This window comes from Ustilago hordei (genome assembly GCF_900519145.1).
Source record: "Ustilago hordei strain Uho2 genome assembly, contig: UHO2_contig_06, whole genome shotgun sequence".
Classification (NCBI taxonomy): domain Eukaryota; kingdom Fungi; phylum Basidiomycota; class Ustilaginomycetes; order Ustilaginales; family Ustilaginaceae; genus Ustilago; species Ustilago hordei.
Window position 1 is genome coordinate 383,409 of NW_024545253.1, and position 27,442 is coordinate 410,850.

Sequence of the window (27,442 nt, forward strand, 5' to 3'; positions counted from 1 at the left end):
AAACCCTCAAAATCTGGAAGCCAAGATGCGGCACTTACTCCGTGAGGTGACTTGACCATTCATATCATCGAACCTAGACTCAAGTTGACCTAGAACCGTGTCTACCCAAACGATCAACTGGTGTGGGGAAGAGATGTCGGGTGGTTGCACTGCGTTTTTTGGTTTTGTTGATGCGGCGGATGGGTCGGTGTTGGATTGGGTTGAAGCGGAGGCGGAGGCGGAGGCGAAGTCGGAGGCAGAGGTAGACGTGGAGGTTGAGGGAACGGTTGTGGCCGGCTGTGTTATTGTGGCGGACATGTTTGTGTGTGAGGGATGGTGGTTGGGGTTGTTGGGAGATGGGAAAGTGTTGTTCTCGACGACGAGTAATGACAATGGCAATGGCGAATGATACCATCAACCAAGATGCATGAACCTATCGGAAGCAGTTCAACCGACGGAGCCGCGTCCGAACGATAACCTCACTTATCCAACCGAACGATTGACCGACTCGATAGTCTTTCTTTTTGTGGAGACTCCGACAGTGCCGAATCGAGGAACACCACGTAGCGGGACTGTTGACAGTCAGACTGCAGCCATGTCAAGTAAGGCCATCCAACTCAGCTGAGCTGCAAGGGGAGCAAGGGAGCGAGAGGGCCAAGTCCAGCAAAATCAAGTCGGCCTGCTATCTTCCGAGCTCACTATCAGAAGGCGCTAACTAACTGCAGTACTCCATGCCCGATGTGGGTATGGCAGCATTCAGTGTTCGCACACGAGATAAGGAGAAGGTGACAAAGGGTGCGCAAAGCGCCTCTTCCCAACCAACACCTTCCCAATCTCTCGCGGTTCCTCGCTGCTCTGGTGCCCATATTTTTCTCTGATATTGACCGCGGTCGGTCACAAAGAAGCTACTGCACCCTCCTGCAGTTCGCTTAATCGTATGCAGACCCTTAGCTTCAATGCATAGAAGATCTTGTCTCGGACACCTTTCTTTGCTGGCACTTGTTCCTCTCACATTTGTCATCTTTGTTCGCTTTCTTCCGCGCCACAACCATCAAGCGAGGCTCTATCGTCTTCTTGGCACTCCGGGTCCTCTTTGCATTCAATTACCCCCTTTAAGCTCATCGTCTATCTTCCCGCTTCGCTTGTGGATATCTTCGGCTTTGCACGATCGGTGCAACAAACCTTCTGATTGGCTGAGCTGGCAAGAAGTCCATTTGCAATGCTGTTGGGATAGAACGACGACGCGGAAGCCGTCGCGTGACCAGCACAACTTGACGTCTGACGAGAGATCGAGTATTCTGCTCAAAGCTTGGCACGTCGCGTGAACGACTCGAGATGAGCATCGGCTTTGCACCTTGTCTGGATCGGCGATCTCATCGGTTAGGCGGAATAAAGCTACCTCAATTTCATTCTCGAATTTGGCCTTACTGTGTACCAAAGTCACATTATTGGCATCAGTAGCGATAGCTCAGCACATGTGTCTGCCGCGCCAACCAGCTTTGAAGGATAAGTATGACTCGCTGTCTCATCTGCCCGCTCAAGAATTCCGTATGATCATCAAGGTCGGTCCTCACTCAAATCATCCTGGTCACAAGTATTGAATGCAAGTGAGAAACCGTGTCCATCACGTTTCGCATTCTATTACTGTGGCATAGGTGCAGACAGATCGGCTTCGATCTGTTGCAAAAGCGAGTCCATCTTTTCAGCAGGTACAAGAGCAATGCGACCGAAAAGCGGAGCCTCGAAGCTGTCCGAAGCATCTGGAGGTGGTGGGAATCGGTAGGTCAAGGAATGACTCGCCGCCTTGGAAATAGCAATATCTTCAGGGTGGAAGAGACCCAACTCCTCATCAGCTGAAGGGCCACCGAGAGCCATACCATCCGAAATACCGCGTGCCTTGGGAGCATCCTTCTTAGCTCCCGCCTTCTTAGCCTCCCTACGAGCAAGCTTAGCTTTCCTCTTCCTTGCGCCTGCCAAACCTGAGGGCTCGTCATCGTCGTCCTCATCCATCGCTTCCTCCTCCGAGAATGCATCCGCAGAGAACACGCGCGAGAAGAACAGGTAGTGCCAAGGCGTCGCTGAAGAGATGGAAGAAATCGAAGCGCGGACCTCTTCGAGCAGCATCTTGTACAGAGGTGGTGCGACCTGAGGAGGCATGTTGACCATACGTTCGTGCAGCACTGCGATGATGGGTGCATTTGTCGATGTGCTTGATGCTGCACTCTTGATCACGTCGTGTAGAGACTTGCTTGAAGGCTTGGAAGAAACTTCAAGCAGGTACTTGGTCAAGCTGTTGGCCGCTTCCGATCCTTCTTTCTTCTCGCTTGAGAGCGTGATGGCAGAGACGAAAGCGTAAGGATCCTGGTCCTCATCATCAACGACCTTAATCGTAGTACCCACGCCTTGCGAGGTGGAAGAATTTACGATATGATCCGCTAATGACGACAGGTCGAGCTTGGTATTGTGTGTATAGTAGAGCTGTTGCAAGAGTCGCTTTAGCGCGAGGAAGTCGATCTCTTCAGGCGCCCGGAAGTCAAAGTCGACATTGATGAAGTCAGGCTCTTCCGAGCGATCGCTGTCGTAGTCAGAGCCGTCAGCTCGAGGCTCTTCGTTTTCGGCTTTGCGTTTTGTGTCGATTGGCATCGTGTAGTTGTTGAGTCTGGAGTGTTGCGTATCGTGACAGGAAGAATAGAGCTCACAACATTGCAGAAGAAGCACAGACTCGAGCCAAAAAATTCCAGCATAATTTTCGGAACTCGGCCAACTCATTGTGGAGTGGAAATTTCACCCGGCCGAAAAGGTAACATTCGGATACGCTCAACGCTTCAGAACGCAGATTGTACGTGCTTCGCAAAGGCCAGCAAGAGTGTTGGTTTGGCCACGACTGAGCATCCTCGACATGCATAGCTATGAGCAGGCAAGACATTGATGCGAGATTTGAAGTGCAGATGTGCGTAAGGACGAGGTGAATGCAACACATCGAAGCACCGTGCACAGTGACGTGCGTAGAGTGACAAGTAAAGTGTTGGAAAACCCTGCATCACGTGATTTGATTTTCTGCGCTGAAAGAAACGCGCACGGCCAACGCACTCAACAGAGCTTTACACAGAGATTGCGGAAAGATTAGAGTCTCTCTAATTGGATTCATGTGTGCGTTTCAGATTTCCTCCAACAACCCCCCGCTCGACCTGTCCGCAAGCTACTCCACAGACGGTGACGATCATCGAACCCCATCATCACTCGCAACCATCACTCGCAAGTATCACCATCTCTTCAAGTACCACCTACCCTTCGCGAGAATCAAGTTCCGTCCTGTTCCCTCCGTATCTACGTTTGACATCACGAAGTTGTTAGCCCTGCAACCGCAACGATCTCTTCGGATAGCCACACCCTCATTCTCGAGTCGCGTTCACCTTCGGTCTCTTGCAAGCAATCATGTCGCATCGACAACCATCTGAAGGGCTTCCAGACACCGCCATGGCTCAGGACGAAGCTATGCGTGACGATTCGTCGGCTCGCAAGTACAACAAGACCTCGTATCTTCAGAAGCGTACCCCACCAGAAGGCTACCCTGTCGAACCGGCAGGCTCTTCATCTGCAGCGCAGTTCACATCTAACAACGCTGATGCTGGCCAACCCTACGACCCTGTCGCAGAATACCGACGCGGACGAGCCCTGACTGCTGACAACCTGGAACGCATCCCGAACGCAGACCAGCTTGCTCCCGGCATTCGTCTCCCAGGCAGAGTGATCGACCCGCACGGAGCTGATACCGACATGCAGACCTCTTCCGACGCAGATGAGGGCGCGCAGAGCTTGGAAACCGGCCATACCAGCGTCGGCGCCTTTGGCGAAGGCGGAGCTCCTGTACCTGGCGTCCCGCCTGAGCTCGACCCCAGAACGCCCGCTTTCCGACCTCACAGCCCCGGTGAAGCCTCCGTGTTCTCCGTCGCAGTCCAGCCTCCAGCCTCGCCAAAAGCGAGCATTATAGAACCATGCGAGCCAGCAAGCCCCTATGTCGAGACTACACCATCCCGAAGCTCCACCGTCGACCGCCATGGTGTTCCCGTCAGCAGTGCTTCTGCTACAGCAGGCTCTTCTTCTTACTCTGCATCTGCACGTGGTTCGTCCCCACCCCTGTCAGCAGGCTATGCACCGTCAGAAGCCTTCATTACAGCCATGCGACTCGGTCCTGGCCCAAGCTCGCTCGGCCGCAACGTGGCTAGTGTAGCACCTTCAGAAGCAGGCAGTGTCTCCTCCACAGGCACTGGAGGACGAGGAAGCACAGGTACAGCCGATGACCAGGAAGTCGCCCTCCGCGCAGCATACATCGAACGACAACGTATGCGAGAACGAGAGCTTATGGGAGGAGAAGCCGGTGTCGGAGGCACAACTATTCCCACTTTCGCCCTTCCCGCAAGAGATAGCACTCCGCTGGCATTCGCACCAGGCCTATCGGCTCGTTTGGGCGGCGGCGGCGGCGGCGGCGGATCTTCAAGCACCGCATTCGAAAATGGCAGTCGAGCAGGCAGTACAGCTGCTACTACGGGTACTAGTACTCCTCCACTCAGTCCTACTGGAAGCGAGATCCCAGATGCCGTTGCTTCGCCTTCCCGCCGCGGAAGCGTGGACAGTACAGAGACGCTGGGAAGCATACGTGCACCGCCCAGCGTGCAGGGCTTTGAACTGGGAAGCGAGATCGAATCTCGTCGTATGAGTCGTGGTGGCAGCTCGGCTGGGTTCGGCGAAGGTGGTGCGGGGAATGACTATGCGCGGCGAGGAAGTGAAGGAGGGATAATTACGAGTGCGATGGAGGAAGATGAACAGCCGGTTTTACGGGGCGAGCCTGGGGGTCTTTGAAGTGCCACAATGAGAGATGAGCACAGGGGCTTCCGTTGATCGGAAAGCAATACAGCAGACAGAAGCAGAAATACAAAGCAGTCACGCAAAGCAGTCACGCAAAGCACAAGATCGTATGTGGGGAATGTGTGAGAATCAGTTGAAGTTATGCGATACACCTCTTCGTTCGGGCCACGTTCTAGCTCCTTTCGTAATGGTGTATGGTAGATGCAACACTTAGATTCAAATAGACTAAGGCTACAGTAATGTGAGGTTATATATACCTTTGCTTCATTCATGAGATTGGCTATTCACACCCTGTGAACTAGGTGTGTTGTGACAAGCCTCAGCATTTTCCTCCTTAGTCTCAGCATTCCTCTCTCTAAACATGTCCTGATTGGTTGCCACTGAATTTACTATGCATGCATGATCCTTGGCCTGTTGGTGGTTCAGCTCTCCTGCATGTTTGTCATTCCAGTGCAACTTCAACTCCCCCCCCCTTGCCAGTATGACCAAACCCATTGCTTGAGCTAATTGAGTGGTCTCCCCTCCTTTCAGTGGCTTCATGAGGATGTCCACCACATTGTTTGTCATTCCAACATACTTGATTGTGATGTCACCTTCTTGCATGTGGTCCCTAATGAAATAGTATTGCATGTCAATATGTTTGAGCTTCCAGTGTTTAGCTGGGTCCTTACTTACTTGTATGCATCCTTCACTGTCAGTGTGGAGCACCAGTTTGATGTTGTCAAATCCTAAGTCTCATAGTAGGTATGAGAAGAATAGGGCTTCCTGTGCTGCTTCCGATCTGGCAACAAACTCCACTTCTACAGCTGAGAGAGCTACACATTTTTGCACATGAGATCACCAACTCACTGGACATCTGTATAAGTACATAATTGCTCCTGATGTGCTCCTCTGACCATTCATGGGATCTGATGCCCAATTTGCATTGGTGTATGTTACCACTGCTCTCTTTTCCTCATTTGCCCCCTTTCCTAATCACAGGCAGTACTCACTCATCTGGTTTAGGTATTTTAGCATGTGGATCACTGCACACCAGGCTCCTTTGACTGGAGTCAACATGTGTCATGCTAAAGTCCCCACTGTGAATGATATGTCTGGTCACACTGTGTTCAATATCCATAAAAGTTGTCCCATGAGCTCCTGGTATTCCTTGCTTTGCGATGGTGAACATATGTTTCCTCTGGTGCTCGCAGCAATGTGTCATGGGCCTAAATGCTCAGGAAGCAGGAGGGTCACTGGTTCATATGAGAAGGGCACAGGTAGAGATCTAGTCGATACCAGTAGAGAGCATGGTCGTAGTGCAGTCTCCATGGAGACCATGGACTCCTATGGACTCACATGCAAAGGAGCACTGAGCCATATGCGAGGAAGGAGCAGGCACAGCCACGAAGGGGACCAAGCTCAAGGAGCATGCAGATGGTTACCACTCAGGGGCTCGAGAGACAAGAGTCAAAGGAACCAACACCAGGTCATGAGGAGGAGGAGCAGTGTCGAAGGAGTCGACACCACTCAGGAGGCACAGGGGTGCCAAACAAGCAGCAGGATAGCAAGGAGGAGGAGCAGTGTCGAAGGAGTCGACACAGCTCAAGAGGCACAGGGGTGCCAAGCAGGAGAGGCCCCTGAACAGTACTTGATGAAGAAGGTACTCTCTGGAGAGAGAGCAGGAGCAGCATCACTGGTGATGCTGTGAAGAGGTATATAACCATGCTTTCTCATCATCAAAGGTCGAGTGGATCCTCATCCACTCTACTCACCATACAACTAGTCAATACTTTAGAAACATAAGTACTCATTAGTTTTCAGTCAGCATAGCAGCAATCTACCAAGGTTGCTCCTCATTGTAGTGTGTGTGTTGTATCACCACTACCTGACATCCGAAGGTGCCCCATAGCAGGTTAGCGGTCCAGATATAGATAGAACCAAAGGCAGTAGTCCACTGTGGTCTGGGGATCACCTCAAGCATCAGTCAACACACTGGACACTTGTGTCGATGCCACCAACCCCATCACCAACACCATCGACTTCATCATCATCAACACTCACACCAGACCTTGGTGTCATCACAACCTACATATTGATATTGATCGTGCCAAGCTACCCCTGAACGGAGTGTCCACAGAGGTCAGCTGAAACCTACGATAGTATATACAATGAATGCCACCCACTGTCACTGCACAACTTGATAGTTGCCAAATGACTAGCCCATCAAGACAGATACTGAGACAATAGCTGTCGCACAGTTTGATAGTCACCAAGTATCTCGACAGACCGACCTGGGTTTCAGGCACGAGACCCCTGACATTAGAGTGGATCATTCAAGCAGCTCCTCATGATCACCATGACAGACCCAGACCTCAACAATAAGCTCGATAGACTACTCACTCTATTGGAAGCCCAGCTAGAGCTTACCAGGCAGGGTCAATGAGAGGAATGATTACAACGAGCTCATCTGAGCAGAGAGGAGATGATTGACCTCTCTCACTCAGAAGACCAAGCAGGAGGAGGAGATGAGTCTATGATAGGAGACCCACATACTCCTACCCCAGCTCCATGACCAAGATGATCAGTCTCATTCATCAACCTGGATGAGCAGGACAACATCAACTATGAGAAGTATGCTTCACCTACCAGACCGAGATATGTCAAGACTAAGGTGGACCCCTACAGCAGGACCAGGACAGACCCTTACTCCCTGGACCAAGAGGAGGACACCAGTGTCATGATGGAGAGATTGAAGCCCATTGCCACCCCATTTCCAAAGTTCAATCCCTGAGACATGGAGATCTTCATTCTAGAAGCCGAAGCATGGTTTAAGTTCAACCAGGTGTTTGAGCAGTCTAGGATGATCAACCACATGGGTGCTCAACTGGAAGGGACTGCACAAGAGTGGTGAACCTCAAAGCTCCATATTGATAGAGCTAGAGAAGGAAGGTTGTTCAATGATTGGCACTACTTCACAGAGCGACTGTCAGAGCAGTTCAACCCATGCAATGCTAGGATGGAGGCATACAACAAGCTGCTAGCTCTCAGGCTCACAAGTGATGCTCCTGGTGCCACCACATGTCATGTAGAGTGGTTCAGAGACTTGGAGGGACAGGTCAACCTAGATGACAACGAGCTAATGATTGATCTCTTCAGAGGAAGTCTCACTCGCAGCATACAGGAGAAGTTCGAGAGGAACCCACCTGGGAAGAGATGGGAGTGGTATCGAGAGGTTGAGGAGATCGATTGACAGAGGATGCTACTACAGCAGTCCTCGGCTAGACACTCACTCCCAAATGCCATGTCACCTCCACTAAGAACTGGGTCTCGGCCAATTCAAAGTTCAATCCCCATATGTCAACCCACTCAACCTTATCCAGCTCGATCACCAGCACAAGCAACTACACAAGCAACTACACAAAACCGACCAACTAACTGACCCCTTCCTCATCAACCCACCCAAACCTCGAAGCAAGGAAGCCCTGCTCCATCAGGTATCAACACCTGTCATGTATGCAAGGGTATCGGCCACTGGGCCAGAGACTGCCCTAGCAGGAGGATAGACCCTCTTAGCTCTCGACCCATGGGACCAAAGGTCATGGTCACCACAGCAGACCCCTTTGAGGAGGCCACCGATTCAGGAGATGGCAACACAGGCAGCACTGAGACAGGTGACCCTGAGGCCATGGACCTCAGCTCATACCAGCAATCCATGGACCCCGATCATGAAGAGGAGGAGCACAATGATGGTGACGACAAGGGAAATGTCAGTGGGGTGATGCACTGATGGCATGCATTGCTCTACAAACCTCCTCGCCATCACTCTGTATATATCAAGATTGTCAAGTATGTTTCTCTACCAGTGGAGGCAAAGCAGTACTGGAGCTCTCTGGAATGGTTCAAGACCATCCTGCTTGGATACTAGCTGATACTGGTGCTGGTTTGTCCATAGTCTCAGATTCTTTCATTAGTAAGTACCAAATACCCACAAAACCCATAAAAACAAGATCAATCCATGGTGTCACCAGACACCAACTCTCCATCAATAGTTCTGCAAGCATGCAGGTATCTATTGGTACACACAATCTGGGTGTGGTCGAAGCTTCAGTGGCTGACACTGCTGACTATGACCTCATCCTGGGGTTCACTGAGCTACGGAGGCTCAAACCCACCATACAATGGGATACAGGCCAGCTGGAGTTCAAGACTCAGGAGCAGGACTGACCCCCAAGGAGACCCCCTGAAGCAGCAAGAGCAGGGGACCTAACCATGAGGAGACCAACCCTTCATGGTAACGAGTTTGTCTCAGCAGAGCACATACTACAAGCAGCTCTGGAAGATGGACCCATAGGGTTCATGCTGTTGGAGGAGCCACCATCATCACTCCTGGCCTTTGGTTTTGTACCTACAGGTGCAGACAAAGGAGTAGAGATGGAGGTAGAGGTGGACAAGGTGGTGATGGCTGCAGACATACCAAAGCCATACCAACACCTGTGAGATGTGTTCGATGAGGTGGAAGCAGACAAGCTGCCCCATCATACCAAGCATGATCTCCACCTCGAGTTGATAGAAGGAGGTAAGCCACCTCAAGGGCCCCTATACCTTAAGGGACCCAAGGAGATGTCCGAGTTGAGGAGGTACTTGGATGAGAACCTCGAGAAGGGGTTCATAAGACCATCGAAGAGCCTGGCACAATCACCAGTGCTCTTCGTACCAAAGAAGGATGGAGGTCTCAGACTCTGTGTGGACTACCGAGGTCTCAATGAGATCACTGTCAAGAACAGGGCACCACTGCCCCTCATCGAGGAGCAGCTGTTCTTACTCAGGAAGGCAAGGATCTATACCAAGCTAGACCTTAGAGCAGCATACAACCTCATCTGGATTGCTAAAGGAGATGAATGGAAGACAGCTTTTGGCACTCAGTTGGGACTCTATGAGTACCTAGTGATGCCTTTTGGCCTAGCCAATGCTCCAGCTCACTTCCAGTTGTTCATCAATGACATCTTCCAAGACATCATCAGAGTATATGTGGTAGTATACCTAGATGACTTCCTGATCTTCAGTGACACTGAAGAGGCACATGTGAAGCATGTCACTGAGGTCCTCACTCGTTTAAGGAACAACAGGCTCTTTGCTAAGCTGTCGAAGTGTGAGTTTCACACCAAGATAGTCGAGTTCCTGGGATACATCATCAAGCCAATGGGCATAGAGATGGACCCAGAAAAGGTGTGCACTGTCAAGGAGTGGCCAATGCTGGAGTCAATCCATGACATCCAAAGGTTCCTGGGTTTTGCCAACTTCTATTGAAGGTTCATAGCCCACTTTGCTCACATAGCCAAGCCCTTGACATCACTGGTAAAGCCTACAGAACGGTTCAAGAAGTTTGAGCTACCAGAGGAGGCCCAGCAGGCCTTCCACAAGCTCATCCAGGCATTCACATCAGCAGGAGTGCTTCAGCACTTCAACTACCACCTTTCAACAAGGTTGGAGACCAATGCAAGTGACTTTGCTATAGCAGGGGTACTCAAGCAGGAGCATGAAGGATGATGGCATCCAGTGGCCTTCTACTCTAGGAAGATGTCTTCTGCTGAGAAGAACTATGAGATCCATGACAAGGAGCTCCTAGCTGTGGTTGCTTGCCTTACTCAGTGGCAACACATGCTAGCTGGACTACCAAGTCAACTGGTCATCCTCACCAACCATGAAGCCCTCAAGTACTTCAAGTCACAGAGACACATCACAGGTTGACAGGCTCGATGGGCAATACTACTAGCAGACTTCGACTTCATATTGCAGTATCGACCAGGAGACAAAGGTGGTGAACCTGATGCTCTCACCAGAAGGACAGACATGCAACCAGCTGGTGAAGAGCAGGATCACAATGTGAGGCAACTACTGCCTCCTCGAGTGTTCAAGGAGACAGCAGACCATGACTTGACCCTAGTGGCCCCTATGCTCTCGATGGAGTCCATAGCATCGAAAGGTCTCAGAGACCTGGTCAAGATCTTCCAGCCCTTAGACCAAGAGCTACAGGAGATACATAGGAAGAAGCCCTTCAAGGTCAAGGACAACCTATGGTACAGTGGAGGAAGGTTGGTTATCCCCAAAGTGATCATGCCAGGGAGGACCAACAACTGACACTCAAGGAGTGCCAAAGAGGTAGATGGACAGTCTCTCTCTGTAGAGCATCTGCGATTCATGGTGATGACTCAATGCCATGATGGCATCACTGCTGGACACATGGGAAGAGATGCTACCATCAAGGCAGCCCAACAACATTACTGGTGGCCAAACATGACAGCTTGGATTGCAGACTATGTAGCAAGTTGTCCTGTATGTGCTAGATACAAAGCTCCTCATCACCATCCATATGGTTTGCTACAGCCACTAGCAACACCAGACAGGCCCTGGGGCTCCATATCCCTCGACTTCATCGAAGGATTACCACCATCAAGGAACTATGACTCCATCCTTGTCATTGTTGACAGGCTGACCAAGTTTGCCATACTAGCTCCAACCCATAAGACAGTCATGGCCAAACAGACTGCAGTGTTGCTATACGGACACCTGGTTAGACTCTTCGGATACCCAGATCACATGGTCTTGGACCAAGGCAGGCAGTTCATATCAGGAGCATGGAAGGCATTTGCAGAACAAATGGGTGTGAAGCACTCACTTAGCACAGCTTACCATCCTCAAACTGATGGTCAGACAGAGAGGGTCAATCAGGTCATCAAGCAGTACCTAAGGATGTACTGCAACTATGAGCAGAATGACTGGGCCAACCTGCTGGACACTGCAGCCTTTGTATACAACAACATGGTCCACAACAGCATTGGTGTCTCACCATTCTTTGCATGCTATGGATGGAACCCCAAAGCTCATCCTGACATCCCTCAACGACTAGGAGTCAATGATCCAGGTCGCTTCGAGTACCTCATGGATGGAAAGGAGCATTGCAAGTACCTCCAGGAGCAGATCAGATAGGCACAATGCAGATCAGTAGACCAGTATAACAGGAAGCACAAGAACATTGAGTTCAATGTGGGGGATATGGTCTATATCAACCATTGAAACTGGAAGACAAGGAGACCCACACCCAAGTTAGATACCCAGTTTGCAGGACCCTACCCAGTTCAGGAATGAGTAGGATGCCAAGCTTATTGGATCACATTGCCAGCAAACCTTAGGGTGCATGATGTGTTCCATGTCTCCATGCTCAAACCTGCAAGAACAAGTTCTCTTCCTCAACATGCTGAACAGCCCACCATACCATCACTTCCAGATGAGGACCTCAATTTCGAAGTTGAAGCACTCATCGACAAGCGTTCACACAATGGGACTACAGAGTACAAAGTGTTGTGGAGAGGGTACTCAGAAGAAGCTGCTTCATGGGAACCAGTAGAGAACCTCAACTGCCCCGACCTCATCCAGGAGTATGAGGTGTCGGAGGGGGGATGAGCGAGTAGACAGAGTAGAGAGAGGAGGAGAGAACAGGAGGAATAGAGAGAGAAGGAGGAAGGAGAATGATGTTGAGAGAAGGAGGAAGGATGATGTTGGCGATGTTGTCGAGGAGGAGGAGGAGGAGGAGTCAGCATGAACCAGACCAGAGCATGCCTCGATGGAGCTCGGCTCTTAAGAGGGGGGTAGTGTCATGGGCCTGGATGCTCAAGAAGCAGGAGGGTCACTGGTTCATATGGAAGGAACACAAGTATCGAAGATCTAGTTGATACCATTAGAGAGCATGTGCAGTCTCCATGGAGACCATGGACTCCTACGGATTCACATGCAAAGGAGGACCGAGCCATATGCAAGGAGGGCCAGGCACAGCCATGAGGAGGACCAAGCTCAAGGAGCAGGCACAGCCACGAAGAGGACCAAGCTCAAGGAGCATGCAGATGGTTACCACTCAGGGGCTCGAGAGACAAGAGTCAAAGGAACTGTCACCAGTCAAAGGAGAAGGAGCAGTGTATAGGACACTGGCAAGCAGGTCCTGAGGAGGAGGAGCAGTGTCGAAGGAGTTGACACCAGGTCATGAGGAGGAGGAGCAGTGTCGAAGGAGTCAACACAGCTCAAGAGGCACAGGGGTGCCAAGCAGGAGAGGCCCCTGAACAGTACTTGATGAAGAAGGTACTCTCTGGAGAGAGAGCAGGAGCAGCATTGCTGGTGATGCTGTGAAGAGGTATATAACCATGCTTTCTCATCATCAAAGGTCGAGTGGATCCTCATCCACTCTACACATCATCATAACTAGTTATCACTTCAGCATAAGTATATATTAGTTTCAGTCAGCATAGCAGCAATCTATCAAGGTTGCTCCTCATTGTAGTGCATGTGTTGTATCACCACTACCTGATGTCCGAAGGCACCCATAGCAGGTTAGCGGTCTGGATATAGATAGAACCGAAGGCAGTAGTCCACTGCAGCCCGGGGATCACCTCAAGCATCAGTCAACACACTGGACACTCGTGTTGATGCCACCAACCTTATCACCAACACCATCAACCTTATCACCAACACCATCAACCTCATCATCATCAACACTCACACCAGACCTTGGTGTCATCATAACCTATGCATCAATATTGATTGTGCCAAGCTACCCCTGAATGGAGTGTCCACAGAGGTCAGCCGAAACCTATGATAGTATATACAACAAATGCCACCTGCTGTCACTGTGCAACTTGATAGTTGCCGAACGACTAGCTCGAGACAGATACCGAGACAATAGCTGTCGCGCAGTTTGATAGTCACCAAGTATCTCGACAGACCGACCTGGGTTTCAGGCGCGAGACCCCTGACAGTCGCCACTGAATTTACTATGCATGCACGATCCTCGGCCTGTCGGTGGTTCGGCTCTCCTGCATGTTTGTCATTCCGGTGCAACTTCAACTGAATCGCTTGTTTTGAAGAATGCCTCTCGAGATTGTGATGTGCAAAAAGAGAGACAAGAATGCTGAAAGATTACGACTTTGGAGTAGAAGGTGTGCTGAGCTGCATGGCCTGCTTCTCTGTGAGACCTGACGCCTCTTTTGGCCGTGTTGATTGGGAAAGAAGCGAGAGGCCGATAGTCCAGAAGATGCCGACAGTCGACACGAAAGGAACACGGTACCTGCAATCAAGTCAACCGAATAGAGGTGAGCGTGGGTTAGCTGCGTGTCTCATCACCCTTGCAAGACAAAACAGGTGTACTTACTTGAGCGGCAAGTATCGGAAGTTGACCAACTGGACAAGAGGCCACAGCTGCCAATTTGCCAAGAGTGCTGGAATATACAACTCGCGAAACTTGGCTTTGACGCCATCAACACTTCCTCGCTCCATGTATCCCATACTACCAGTAAACACTGCTAGACCAAACGGCGCGCTGTTGTTTCACCGCACCAATGAGCAAAGTATCCTCGTTTGTCAGTACATCTCCCACACCCTATTTCCGCCGACACTGGTTTGAGTACTTACAGAAGGAGCTGGTCCATAGCCACCCTACTTCCTAACGCTCTCAAGCTCACCTTACCCAAAGTCCCCGCCGCACCAGCCGCTGCAGTTGCTGGAGAGCGTAGAGGAAATCTAAACTCCAAAAACTTATTCCACTCGGCCAACAAAGGTGCCATTCCAACGTTAAAGGCTAAGAATCGACCCGATCTTGACCAGTCCCATGAACTTTGCTCTGTAATCTGTGATACTGTGGCGGTGATCTTGTCTGATGCGGACTCGGAGAATTCGGCAGCTTGCTGACGCGATTGAGCCTCACTGATCCGTTCAAGTGATTGGGCGGCTCCGTCGGCTAGGACTCCGAAGATACCGTTGGTCACTGCGAGAGTCATCCATGGTCGACGGTCGAAGTTGCGGGTGTAGAATGAGGAAAATGCTTGACGGTAGGACATGATTGCTTCAAGTCCCTGTCCTTGGGTCTAAGCAGGCGGAGTTCAGGAGAAAGACTTGGTTGAGACGCTTAACGGTGATGGTGCCTTGCTGGTTTGTAGTGAGCTCGACAGTGCAGCAGTGATTGAGCGATGGTGTGGCACTGGGATTGAATGCTAGAAACAATGAAGGAAGAAAGGCTTCTTTTTGAGAGTGAAGCTTTTGCAAAAGGTCTTGTCGGTGTTTCCAGCTGGAGGGTTAAGATAGGTGTGTGGAGGCATGACTGTGCATTTTTTTTTGACGTCGAGGATCTTCTCGCTGTGACGCGCGCTGAGGCCATCTTTTCTTTGACCTTTCTCATACACAACAAGCCGTCCACAACTCGCTGATTCACTCAGTCTACACCTCGCCTTCGCCTCACTCACTTCCTCAGCGTCGCTTATTGCTCTCTGTCGCTTGTCTATCACCTGCTTCGCCCATAGCTGAGCTGCTCCGATTCTGTCGCTTAAACGCAGCGTCCGTCAGATCCTTCGCGAGCATGCCGTCGAAATGCAAAGCCATTGACCCTCGCTCGTCCTCAATATCCAATGGCGACCCCTCTCCCGCACGTCACTGGCTAATGAAAGCCGAACCAGACACCCGTCTCGAAAAGGGCATCGACGTTGCGTTCTCCATTGACCATTTCGCCTCTTGCAAAATCACCAAATGGGACGGCGTCCGCAATCCAGAAGCCAAAACCATCATGAAGGAGAGAATGAAATACAACGATCCAGTCCTGTTCTACCACTCCAACACCAAAATACCTGGTGTCGCAGGTCTAGCTCGGATATGCAGTAAAGAGAGCTACCCGGATCCGTCAGCGTTTGATCCCAAACATCCGTATTACCATCCAAAGAGCGATCCAGAGACTCCGAAGTGGTTTCTGGTCGATGTTGAGTTCGTGGAGAAGCTCGAGAGACTAGTGCCGTTAGGGTTGCTACAGAAGCTAGCGGGGAAACAAGGCAAGTTGAGTAAGGAGGAGAGGGAGAATGTGGGGTATTTGACAGATGAGCAGGTCGGGGCGATAGCAGAAATGGCTTTGCTGAATAGGGCAAGGTTGAGCGTTCAACCTGTGACAAAGGAGGCGTTTGAGGCTGTGGTGCAGTTGAGTAGGAAGGGTGGATGGGATGGGTGGGTCGAGAAGTGGAATCCGAAGACGGCGGGTTCGAAGTCTGCCGCTCAAGCGAAGGCGAAGAAGGAAGCACCCAAGACAGAGGCAGATGAGCACGGGGACAAGGATGTCAAATCAAAGGCAACAAAGAAGAAGGCACCGGCATCGAGCAAGACAAGCCAGGCATCAACGAACAAGAAGACAAAGGTGGAGAAGGAGGCTGCATCAGTATCAAGCTCTGATGGTGTGCGTCGTTCATCACGTCGTCGAAGCGGAGCTTAGCACTGCCTGGCTGTTGGTCCTGATGTCAGCCCTCGCTGTCTTTCACTGCTCTATCCACAACCAGCGCTCCGTCTCAATGCTTCACCAGATCAGATCCCTCTGTCACGGAGAGCATAATGTGTAAAGTAGTGCAACAGCGTTCATTGTATAGCGATAGATTCCTTACAGCAACATGTCATAGAATCATTGCGAAACCGAGTTTGCACAAAGCATTTCTGCTCAAAAACCACAGAATCAACCAGAATGGTCGCTCAATTGCTTCCCAGAGAACAGGTCGAGGAAGAAAGAGAAACATGTGCGATCGCCAACGAACCCATTCCTCCACTGAAGAAGGAGGAGGGGTTGATACGGGACCGCTGATATGCCGTGTCGTTTGTCTTCCCCAATTCTCCGTCCCATTTCTCTCTCACCTCGAAAGGTGGGAAAGAATGGGGGCATCAAGGAAACCGAACACCTTTGACCAGACCTTCCGTGAGGAAGATCGCAAAGAGCAGTCTCTGCCGAAGAGGGGTTGCATGAATGCGTGAGGGAGGAGGGCGATGCGAAGGAGGAGTAAAACAAGGGGAAGGGAGAAGGAGACGGTTACGGTTACGGTGTCGTAGTCGGAGCTCAAAGGAAAAAAGTTGCGTTGCGATGCTGGGTGATAGAGAGGCTGATAGAAGCGTTGCTGTACATAAGGAGGTTGTCGACAAGCTGAAGAGAGTCTTGCGAATTGTTGTATGATGAAAAGTGTTCGGTGGTTGAGAAGAGAACGAAACGTTGGTTTGGGTGGGAGGTTGGCATTCTTCGCTTCTCGCTTCGTGACTTTTTCTGCTGCGGACAGTTCTTCCGATGCGGCAAAAGTAGCGCTCGCCGATGGTCAGATCTCGTCCCGATCCGAATCACAGCGCCGTCAGTCTGAGCAGACTGTTGCCTAGGGTTTTCAAGTACGTTAGAAGGGAAGCTTGAATTAAGACGTGAAGGGGGGGTGCGAATCCCCTCTATATGTCTTACATGTCTGGCTGTGTTCTAGCTGTGTTCTGCTGAGCGCCCGAGGGGCGCTCCTAAATACAAAGGGGAGGCGATGATGATCAAAGGGAGGCGATGGTGATCCAAGGGTGATAACGAACAAAAGGTAGTGAGGATTCGTGCGAGAGAATCAAAGGGTCCGTTTAGGGGGCTTCCGACACGTGCTCAGACAGGCCGTCTGGAACAAGACTTACAGTACCTTTGTTCCACTCGATACTCGTTGATAGAACTTCTGAGTATGATGGTCAATACATGTTTCACAACAATACAATCAAACAAGCAGAGGACACTGTGGATACGATTCGTTTCATTGCTGTCCCTTAGCAGGTCAAAGTTGTAAGTGCAAGAGGGGAAACAGAATATAGTTTTGTGTTACTCGGCGAGAAGCAATGAGGAGTTTGAGCTCAGCATGATTGCCTGTTCGAGCCGCCGCTGTTGAGCTGCGACCCATATATGTGTGTGGATGTTGTGTGGGAAAGAAAGAAGTGTGCTATTAATATGCATACAAAGCCGCTAGGGAGTAGCCACACGGCTTGGCCCGACGACTTGTTACCAAGCCATCAGACGAAAAAGGGGTTGGAATGAAAGAAAAAACATGAGAGAGATTGGCCATGTTGCGATAGAGCCTGCAGCAGTCGATGATGAAATGCAACATGCAAATCAGAGACGACGACCACGGCGACCACCCTTTCTGCGGGTAGAGTCGGTGGGGACGGGAGTGACGTCCTCGATGCGGCCAATGCGCATACCGGCACGGGCAAGGGCACGGAGAGCGGCCTGGGCACCAGGACCGGGGGTCTTGGTACCGGTACCACCGGTAGCACGGAGCTTGATGTGGAGAGCGGTGATGCCAACCTCCTTGCATCGGACGGCGCAGTCCTGAGCGGCCAACATGGCAGCGTAGGGGGAGGACTCGTCACGGTCAGCCTTGACCTTCATGCCACCTATTGAATGAGGACCAAGAAGAGAGTTGTGAATGCACTGGTCAGTAATTTGTTGCCTGGGGACAGGCTGGTGATCTCAGCGGTGTCCAACGTCAATCCTGAGGTCATCGTCATGGAGGCAATTTCGTGAATGAAACATCGTCTTTACGCTAACGCTGATGGATCTTCTGGAAATAGGCTATGCTGTATGCGCCTGTTACGTGCCCGAATAGGATCTCTGGCGGCGCTTCTGGTGAGGATTGTTCTTTTTGTGTGCTTCTCCAGTCTGATCCACTTCCATGCTTGTAAGTCCCTTCGCTGCTTGCCGATGCGTGCAAAATTGGAAATGCTCCAGGCGACGGGATGCCCTCCAAGTTGACGTTGTGTGTGCTGAGATTGCTTGTATGCGTGATACTTACCAGTGACACGGACAACGGTTTCCTTGCCGGACATATCGGTGACGTGGACGAAGGTGTCGTTGAAAGAGGCGAAGATGCTGTTGAGTTGAAGAGTGCAGGTGGTGTTGATGATATGGTCAGCTCTTTGTTCATGTTGGGCAACCCTTCAGCACGTCGCATTGATCATGTCCATTGATACTTCCGCCCCAAATACAGCAGATGGCCGAATCTGTGCTCGTCGCCAACCTACAACCTCCCTTGTTGTACCCGGACAATGTGAACCAAGCAACCGATCGATTCCGAACGATATTTTCTCCCTCAGCTATCTGTCCGATACGGAAAGTTAGGCTGATCTACTTCGAATGATCGATGAGGCTTTCAACTTTCATGTTGTCCTGGTGTTCCCTCGCAATTCAATTGCTGCAATCTTGCCTTATTACGACTACGTTTTCCCGATACTGATCTGTGCTCCGATCATGTGCCTGCGAGACCTCATCCATATGCTGAGAGGTCGGCCTCGTCCCATTGCCAATTTCCAAGGATCTGATAATGCGGCGTGCTGTTGGAGAATGCATTTGAGTCTGCCTTTGAATGGTACTTACTGAGCAACGCCAAAGACGAGCTCGCCCTCACCGACGTTGGGGCCGAGGGAAACCTCGTTGTTAGCAGCAGCACGGACCTTAGGAGCCATCTGTGCGATACGAGTCGATAGTGATATAGAGAAGAAGGTTTCGTGATGTATTAGGATCGTAGGTTCCAATAGTGCGAATGCGTGCGTGCGTAGTGGTCGAGACTGCGAACTGTGTTGTTCTGATATTGTCGGTAATTGTTGAAAGTGCAGCTGCTGTAGAAAGCCAATAGGATGGGATGCTTACCTTGATGTATGTATTGGGTGGTGTTCGAAAATGATGATGAACAGTGCTGCGCGATGGTGAAGGCCACTCACTCACAGCTCTCAGTTTACAGGCTTCGTTGCGCTGGACCTTCTCGCGGATCTCGATTCAGGCTGCCAGTCCTAAACAGAGAGTGTGTTAGCTTTGCGACCCTGAGGCTCTAAAGGCACAATTTCGACCTTTTCGAGCCAAGGACGCGCTGTGCTGCCAAGTTTTGTCAACTGCAAAAATTCCCCATGTTCGCCGACTGCGATACTCGCTCTGCTGCCTACAATTTTTTTGGCAGTTGTGGCACGTGCTTTGAATTGACTCGGCCGATGTCAGTCAGTTTTTGCCTCTGAAAGAAATTCTGAGAAGGCAGCAGCGAAGGCAAAAAGTCTAAATAAAGTAGACCTACGAAGAAAGTCGAGGCAGCAACAGCAGTCACAGTTGCTGTACGGCAAGGCGTGGACTTTGACGGCAGCGCAAGGGTGATATGGGCCAGTCCGTCGAGTGAAACGGCGGGTGCAGTCAGTAGAGCTTGGTCAACGTCAACCTCTCCTTCGTCTCTACAGGAACCCCTCATCATACACAGAGATCCGTCAAGATGGTAAGCATCAAGATCGGCATCGATATCAACACTATACATACCACCTACCATTACAGCCGACATGACGAGCAGAGAGGTTGCAAACGCCCAGCCATATCAGTATCGGAAGTTGGAAAGTGGAGGAATGGTTTTGCAGGATGCAAGGCGGGCAGCGATCCTACTTCGAAGGTTTTTGACGAATGGAACAGCTTCATAATGAATCCACGATGAAGCGCGGCAGATCACCATTCCGGACGGTTCAGCATCATCGGGCGTTGAATTGATGTTGGTGGCGGTTCACAATTGGGCACAGACAAAAGTATCGCAACACCCAGCGGATCGAGAAACCTCTGCACATCTGCATCCTGAATGGATCATGCTCGATACAAACCTCATGCTACAATCGGACTTCACGCATCAACATTGGCGTCATACACGGGATGTGGACTCCCGATTCGACGTTCTCAATGGGATTGCACTTTTATCAGTTCAGCTGTACGAGGTGGATATTGACAATGGATAAGATACGGACTCCGATAAGAGCACGGCGCATCCAGAAGTATACGGCGTTGCCATGCACATTGCAAGGAGATGCGACATGATCAACAATGCGACAGAACACAACAGTAGTAGGCAGGACTAGGACCTGAACAACAACACTCTCTGCTCGGTCTTCCAACGGCTTCAACACCGGTGCATCGTGTATAGAAGTGTCGATTCAGCACAAATCAGCAACAGCATTTCTGACCCTTTCTTCCACACCATTGACTGCTCCAATCGCCCACCACACAGCCTCAGCAAATCACCGACATCAAGAAATTCCTCGAGATTGCTCGCAGAAAGGACGCTTCGGCCGCCCGCGTCAAGAGCACTATCCGTGCCGATGGCAAGCAGGTGACCAAGTTCAAGATCCGATGCTCTCGTTTCCTCTACACCTTGTCCGTTGATGACAAGCAGAAGGCTGAGAAGCTTAAGCAGTCTCTTCCTCCTGGTCTTAACGTTGTTGAGATTGGCAAGCCTGTCAAGGGTCGCAAGTAAACCTTCCTAGCTCCTTTTTCAACACCATTGACATCCTCAGCATATTCCCCTCTCTGTAGCGTTTTGTCTGAAACGTGATCAAGGCATTAGTCTTCCATTCAAGACATCATCACCAACTTCGATCGGCAATCTCTTCAGCACATACTTCGCAGTAGTAGCAAAGCCTCGATTTCAGTTCGCAATCTTACCCACATCCACACACCCAAAATAAATTCAGCACGGCGTTTTGTCATGAAACGAATCGATGGACCCGTTGTATTCTTCTCCGACGTTCGATATTAGATGGCGAGGGAATTGGTCTTTCTCTTGCATAGCATACAGTGCGCATCGGTAGTCAGGACGTCAGAACCTCACACACACACTTTCATGCACCGTTTAGACCGCGGTCAAAAACATCATTTCCTTAAGCAGTACACAAATCTTGGTGTGATATCGTGACACAGTTTGACGAAGGAACTGTCAGAAGTACACAGCTTGTTGGAGGACGCAAAAGATGACGAAAGCGACTGTATTGAGAATCGGGAACATGCTGAGATGCAAAATGAGAGTTAGAAGATGCTGAAGGTGAAGACGAATGGTGATGTCGAGAGCTTTTAACAACGATGAATGAGACAGAACCGAATGGCAATGAGAACAAAGGAGCAACAGACGGTAGCATGAGATGTTGCAGCATAGCTCACTCCATCCTATTAACCTCATGTCTCTTCCCCTTCTTACTCATCTTAATAACCACAGTATCCGTATAACCCACCACCTCAGGCCTACTCAAACTCGTCACCACCACTTCATACTTGCCCTCTTTCACTCCCTTGGGCACAGTCCAATCGAATCTGCCGCACTTCTCCCCAGTTCCCATATCCTCACACCTTTTATCCTTGAACCCATGAATGCTTCCAACTTTGTTTGTGATCGTGTAGGTTTTGAGACCTGTTGTGCCTTCTTGGGGGACAAGCTGAATTTTGAGACCTCCAGCGGGAGCGTTAAGCCAGTTGACGTAGACTGATTGGTTGGGTCGCCAGATTACTTGACATTTGTAGTGATCGCAAGACGGGTAGTTGACATAAAGGAGCTTTCCTCGGGGGTCGTCGTTCGATGCTTGAGCCCAGGAGAGGGCGACGAGGGAGAGAAGGGATGTGAGGTACGTGAGACGGACCATTGTGTTGGATTGGCGGGAAAGGGGAAAGGAGGTGGTAAGAAAGATTACGCTGTGTGCTGTGGGTGTTAAGAAAATGTGAGAAGCGGAGAAAGACCTGATGGATCTGAAGAGATATAGGCAAGGCGGAAAGAGTGAGAGGTCTGCTGGAGGTGTACAAGAAAGGTCAGAAGTACAGTAAGGGAAGGTGAAGAAGTCTAAACGGTGCTCAAAAGGAAACCGACCTCGAAGAAGGGTCATTAGTGGGTCAGGACTTCACCACAGCACTGATCGCTTACAACCCACACTCCCATGCTTCGGCAGAACCTCGTCACAAAGCAAAACTGAAACAATGCTTCATGCAACCGAATGCAAGGCGGAAAGGGGAATCGTATTGTCCCTTCGGAACACCGCTGTCGATGCCAACACACTCTCCTCTCATTGATCTCTACCACATCCTATCACACTCATTCAGTCTCGTCTTGACACTGCGCTCTTGTTCCAAGCTCTCAAATTACAGTGAGGGAGAGGAAGGTCGTTCTGCACACCACAACCGAACCCCGCTACTTTGCATCAGAAGAGAAGAGCGTAACACAAGTGTTGATCTACACACACACACACCTGCCGGCGGAATTTGCCAAAGGGGATGATCGACACTCGGCTAGCTTTAATTCGCCGCTTCTGTTCTTGCACTCGAGAAAGAGGTGTCATTTTTTTCTTGGTCGAGTCGCCGTCCCTTCGTTGTTCGTTGACCAACAGGCAAACTAACGCCGCAGCTATGGTGTGACTGCCATGGAATCAATAGCATGAGTGGATTTGAGTAGGGATGAGCAAGATGGTGCAGGCCCGAGCTTGTGAAACCGGCCCCCGCGGAACCCTTGATCTCATTGTTTCGAAAGCTTTTGGACCGACCCGCATGCTTTAGAGCAAGACTTGGCTCGAGGACGCTCTGAACCACACGCTCTCTCGCAATCTCATCACACAAACCCCATCGTTTGCCTTCACACGCACACAGTCCAGTTTCTTGTGTGGAATGGCCAATTTGATCATGTTTCATGCTCCCGGCTTTGCGTTTACAACTCAGTCTCAACCCCCTGCACCCGCCTATCCGTCAAATCGAACTTCCCTTTTACATCCGCACCAGCACTCCTAGCCGTCTGTCCTAACCAACTCATCGTACGTACAGGTTTAAACTGTTTGATCCCCTTATGCTGTCTGTGCAACTCGTCCTTGTCCGCCTTCCAATCTGTAAACTTCTCTTTGAGTGAGCGAGACCGTTTCACCCCGCCTTGCTCCATTTCTTCATCCTCACCTGAATCAGAAGAAGATCCATCTCTATCAGCTTGAGGCTGAGACTGCTCTTCATCCTCGCTATCTGAATTGTATACCTCGCCCGGCACCTCATCTTTGCTATCAGCATCCTCCAAATACCCGCTAGTATTAATCCTAGCATTAGCAAAATCACCACTCACACTCCTCAACCCCAAACTGACACAGCACCTCCAAGCGTCCATCACCGCCTTTGCTCCCGGATTGCTATCGAACTTTGTATGCATTTTGTCCAACCCAGACTTGAACTGCATTTTCACTTCCAAATACCCGATTCTTTCCACGCCTAGCTTTTCTGCTTCCCCTTCGTTTTGGTAGAAGTGATAGTTTTGTCGTAGACGATGGAAGTCAGATCCAGCTTTGGGACGGTAGATGGGAAGACGGATATCGAAGACGTCGTCATCGGGAAGATCTTGTAGCCATACAATGGACATGTGGGCTGTTTTGCGTCTGCCCAGTGGAGTTAACGAGCGGAACTCGATAACGTAGGGTGATGCGTAACGACGACGAGCAGGGACTTTGAACGGGAGCTCCTGGTCGTAGAGCTTCCATTCCACTGCAGACTTAGAGTTTCGGTCCCCGTAACGGGCTCGGTTGGCTGAGATCTTTGCACTGCCGGCCAGTGACGAAGCTCGCAAGCTAACGTGATGCACATCGTGAGCACTTGCGCCCTTGCTCTCCTCAAAGTCGGTGGCCACAGGTGACGACAAAAGCCTGACAGTGCCAATGTTCCATCCTAATCTCGTCTTTTCTCGACTTGTCCGCTCGATGGGACGGAACAACAAAGACAGTCGAATCCTGCCATGGCCAACACCACCGGCCAACGGGAAAAATTGCGTCACCTGAGAACTTTCTTTAAACAGATCGGATAACTTGATCGGAACCACACCCAGAATTGCATCCGCCTCCCGCACCCTATAGTCGTATACCACGACCATGATGAGCGTCCTTCTCCAATCCCGGATTAATCGCTCCGTACCAGCGTTGTAGAACGGATTCGAGTTGAGTGCTTTAGTGCGGGTCTGGAAGACAATCTCGTCGTTGAGAATGATGCGACAGTACGCAGAAGGTGCACGCTCGGGATCATCCTCGGTCTCAACGTTGTCGACATCTTGGCCAGGCTCGTCCTTCTTGCGTGGCCGCATCGACTTGTGCCCATCAGCGACTTCTAAGTTGGCGATCTGATGGATCTGCATCGATAAGATGCCGGATGGTAAGCTCGGGTCAGGTGGTTGAAAGTCAACGTCCGTAGGTTGGTTTCGCGTTTGAGTGAGATTCTCTTTGTTGATAGCTTCTTCCGAGAGCGGACTTCCAGATTCGATCGAGTCTCTTTCCAGCTCGTGCCCGTCATGCTCAGATTCGTCGTCATGTGTCGCGCCATCGTGAGCTCTTGCTTTCTCGTCAGTTTGCTTGCTCTTCGCGGTGTCGGTCTTTTGCTTTCGACCCTCAACCTCCTTCCGCATAGACGGCGCCTTACCAAAGAATCCCAAACTCCAATGTATGACCCCTTGCTTCGTCTTCTCCCTGTCCAGCCCCCTCAACGTATCCGCACGCTTGAATAGCCTATTTGAATGCTTGACCAGATCCCTCAAATTGACATTTGTCCTACCCAGCATATCATCCTGCGAGAACCGATCTGAATCCCACAGTGCAATGGACACTTTGTCATCCGAGTCGAGATTCTCCCTCGAGACCAAAATCACATGTCTCTCCTCCCATCGCGGCGACAACTCATTCAGCACCACGCGAGTGCTGTACAAGATCTTACCAACCTTTGCCAGGCTCAGCGTGCAGTAAGGATCGGATGACCCGCGAACATCTTGCTTCTCCAGATCAGTCGCCGAATGGATGTAGACGACTATGACACCCAGCGCGGTGACTTCGCGCTTGATATTGTCTCCCATCAGAATCTCACCCACGTCCATGGTGAGCGAAGATGGCATGATAAACTCTCCGACTGCTGCATCGATCGAACTTTCGATAAAGCTCGAGATGAATGGGATGTGCGAAGTGTTGATGTGCAGTGGAACGACTTCGATTCCAACACGTGGCAAGCCGCAAAAGGTGAAAGTGACGTTCTTGATGAATGGTGGATCGGGCGTCAATTGAGCCCGCAGCCGGATCCTACCAACAAAACCCTTGATCTCGACCCAAACAGGCAAAGGTAGCATGAGTAGCTTCCTCGCACCAATCCAGAACTTGATCAGAAGATGCGCGTTGCGGCTCTTTCCACCGACGCTGTTCGAAGTAGGTCTCGCTCGGTAGACGAAACCAAGCTCAAGATTGACATAGTGTTCGCTCTTTTCTTGATCCTCGTCCATCTCTTGTTGGTGCTCGACAGCTTCACCTGACTCGCCGTTGGCCCTCTTCTGAGGTTCTTTGTCGTGAACTGACAAGTTGACCTTCTTCTCTTGCTGTCTTCGCTCCATACGCTCTCTACGCATGTCCTTCCTGAGACTGTCAACGCGATCATCAGGAAGGATCCGAATTCCAGTAATACGAATCGGCGTAGAGCCCTGAGCAAGATCCTCCACCTTGACAGAGTGAATGAAACCAGGAATCGAAGCCTGCATGACATCTTCCAACGTCCCTCCAAACGAAGAGAACAGCTCAGGGTTCATGACAGACCAGAGTGACTCCAAAATCCCATTGAGCCACTCGGCACCTTCTGCAATGCCTTGTCCATGTCCATTCTGCCTTTCATCTTCTTCGAGCTCTTCAAGCGACCTCGCCTGTTCACCTCGACGACGTTCTCGATGCCATCGATGATCCTCTGCACCTGAAAGGAAGCATCGCCAGCCCCACCAAAGCAGCCAGGCATTGAGCGTAACACTGACCAGGGGCGGTATCAGTCGGAAGGCTGTGATGAGAGCCCAGGTCCCGAACAAAGGAACCAAACGAGAATCAATGCTGGCAATGTTGGAAGGCAAAGGATCTGAGGGCGGGAAGGATCTCGATGTGAGATTGCCTTCCAAGTTGGAGCGAAGAACCTCCTCTTTTCCAAGCTTGTCGCCTGCATCTGCTCGAGCCAATGTACTGCGATACTCTCGCTTGCCTACATCATGAATCCAAGTGTCGCGACTTGTGACGGGATCTCTGACCTTGCGTGGCTTTCGGCTTCGCTTATAAGCCCTGTCAGCTTGGTCAGGGCTTTGGTGTGCTTCCTTTCCGGTGTCTGCATCGTAAGGCGTCTCGGTCGAGTCCGACTTTCGCACTTGGTCACTGTCCTTATCGCTGTCGTGCGAGCCTCTGAAGCTTGAGAGTAGACTTGATTGTCGCTTATGCCGTTCCAGAGCAACATCTTCGTCCGGCGCTACTGCATGGTCCTGAGTGGTTGACGGGTCTACAAACTGCGACGAAGCACCGCCGACACCGTCTGCTAAAGCAGGATCGGCTTCACCATCAGAGTCCGAATCGGAATCGGGCGAATTGCGTTTGGCGATAACTTCAGAGATTCCTTTCTGGAAGAATCGTTGTATGGAAGGGACTGGAGAGTTTTCCGAATAGTAATCACGATGCCTGTGTTGAATGCCGTCTGGAATGTCGGGCATCGTGGCTGCTTGTTGTGATCAAAGCAGCTTCATGTGCTACCAAAGGGTGATTGTCTGCTTCTTCGCATGGATGCTCGTGCTGAAGTGGGATGGCGGTGGTGGGTAAAAGCTCAGGTGGTATGGTGATGGAGAAGAAGACTGGACGCTCAGTAGCTTCTGCTCCAGTCCAACACTTTGGAGTCAACCCAGCCATCCACTAGAGGAGTAACACATTCCGTCGTAGCCTTTTTAGTGTCACAGTCATGGTGACATTCGCCAAGGCCAAAACGCCCACTTGTTGCCGTTCTAGCGCCGATCCGGATCAGCCTTCCGAAGAGCAACGTCTTTCCAAGAATCTATGATTGTGCCAAGAAGCTTGCTTATCCACGGCGTCATTCTTGCTGCAAGCCATCAAGTGACTCCGCCTTGGACCCTAAACTGAAAGTTGATCCGGTTCGTGGAACAAAGTCGCCTTTGCGTATAAGTTATCCGAGTGCTTACTCCCC

General features: G+C 50.8%; 8 protein-coding genes across 8 annotated transcripts; 3 read left to right on the forward strand and 5 right to left on the reverse strand.

The window, feature by feature from the left end:
- Positions 1–1,620: 1,620 nt before the first annotated feature.
- Positions 1,621–2,622, reverse strand: UHO2_03585 (uncharacterized protein; the record flags this gene model as incomplete). Its single annotated transcript, XM_041554191.1, has 1 exon — positions 1,621–2,622. The coding sequence occupies one exon, from the start codon at positions 2,620–2,622 to the stop codon at positions 1,621–1,623; it is 1,002 nt and encodes a 333-aa protein (XP_041410125.1).
- A 792-nt stretch (positions 2,623–3,414) lies between these two features.
- UHO2_03586 (uncharacterized protein) lies at positions 3,415–4,839 on the forward strand (the record flags this gene model as incomplete). Its single annotated transcript, XM_041554192.1, has 1 exon — positions 3,415–4,839. The coding sequence occupies one exon, from the start codon at positions 3,415–3,417 to the stop codon at positions 4,837–4,839; it is 1,425 nt and encodes a 474-aa protein (XP_041410126.1).
- A 4,608-nt stretch (positions 4,840–9,447) lies between these two features.
- UHO2_03587 (uncharacterized protein) lies at positions 9,448–10,965 on the forward strand (the record flags this gene model as incomplete). The annotated part of the gene is made up of 3 exons (XM_041554193.1): positions 9,448–9,976; positions 10,163–10,347; positions 10,624–10,965. 3 exons carry the CDS (start codon positions 9,448–9,450, stop codon positions 10,963–10,965), a joined length of 1,056 nt encoding a protein of 351 aa, XP_041410127.1.
- Positions 10,966–13,791: 2,826 nt separating this feature from the next.
- On the reverse strand, positions 13,792–14,708 carry UHO2_03588 (uncharacterized protein; the record flags this gene model as incomplete). The annotated part of the gene is made up of 3 exons (XM_041554194.1): positions 13,792–13,939; positions 14,024–14,191; positions 14,284–14,708. The coding sequence occupies 3 exons, from the start codon at positions 14,706–14,708 to the stop codon at positions 13,792–13,794; spliced, it is 741 nt and encodes a 246-aa protein (XP_041410128.1).
- Positions 14,709–15,223: 515 nt separating this feature from the next.
- On the forward strand, positions 15,224–16,117 carry UHO2_03589 (uncharacterized protein; the record flags this gene model as incomplete). Its single annotated transcript, XM_041554195.1, has 1 exon — positions 15,224–16,117. One exon carries the CDS (start codon positions 15,224–15,226, stop codon positions 16,115–16,117), a length of 894 nt encoding a protein of 297 aa, XP_041410129.1.
- A 1,668-nt stretch (positions 16,118–17,785) lies between these two features.
- Positions 17,786–19,137, reverse strand: UHO2_03590 (putative 40S Ribosomal protein S14; the record flags this gene model as incomplete). The annotated part of the gene is made up of 3 exons (XM_041554196.1): positions 17,786–18,069; positions 18,468–18,544; positions 19,049–19,137. The coding sequence occupies 3 exons, from the start codon at positions 19,135–19,137 to the stop codon at positions 17,786–17,788; spliced, it is 450 nt and encodes a 149-aa protein (XP_041410130.1).
- A 2,484-nt stretch (positions 19,138–21,621) lies between these two features.
- Positions 21,622–22,101, reverse strand: UHO2_03591 (putative conserved hypothetical Ustilaginaceae-specific protein; the record flags this gene model as incomplete). The annotated part of the gene is made up of 1 exon (XM_041554197.1): positions 21,622–22,101. The coding sequence occupies one exon, from the start codon at positions 22,099–22,101 to the stop codon at positions 21,622–21,624; it is 480 nt and encodes a 159-aa protein (XP_041410131.1).
- Positions 22,102–23,150: 1,049 nt separating this feature from the next.
- UHO2_03592 (uncharacterized protein) lies at positions 23,151–26,957 on the reverse strand (the record flags this gene model as incomplete). The annotated part of the gene is made up of 1 exon (XM_041554198.1): positions 23,151–26,957. One exon carries the CDS (start codon positions 26,955–26,957, stop codon positions 23,151–23,153), a length of 3,807 nt encoding a protein of 1,268 aa, XP_041410132.1.
- Between the last annotated feature and the right edge of the window lie 485 nt (positions 26,958–27,442).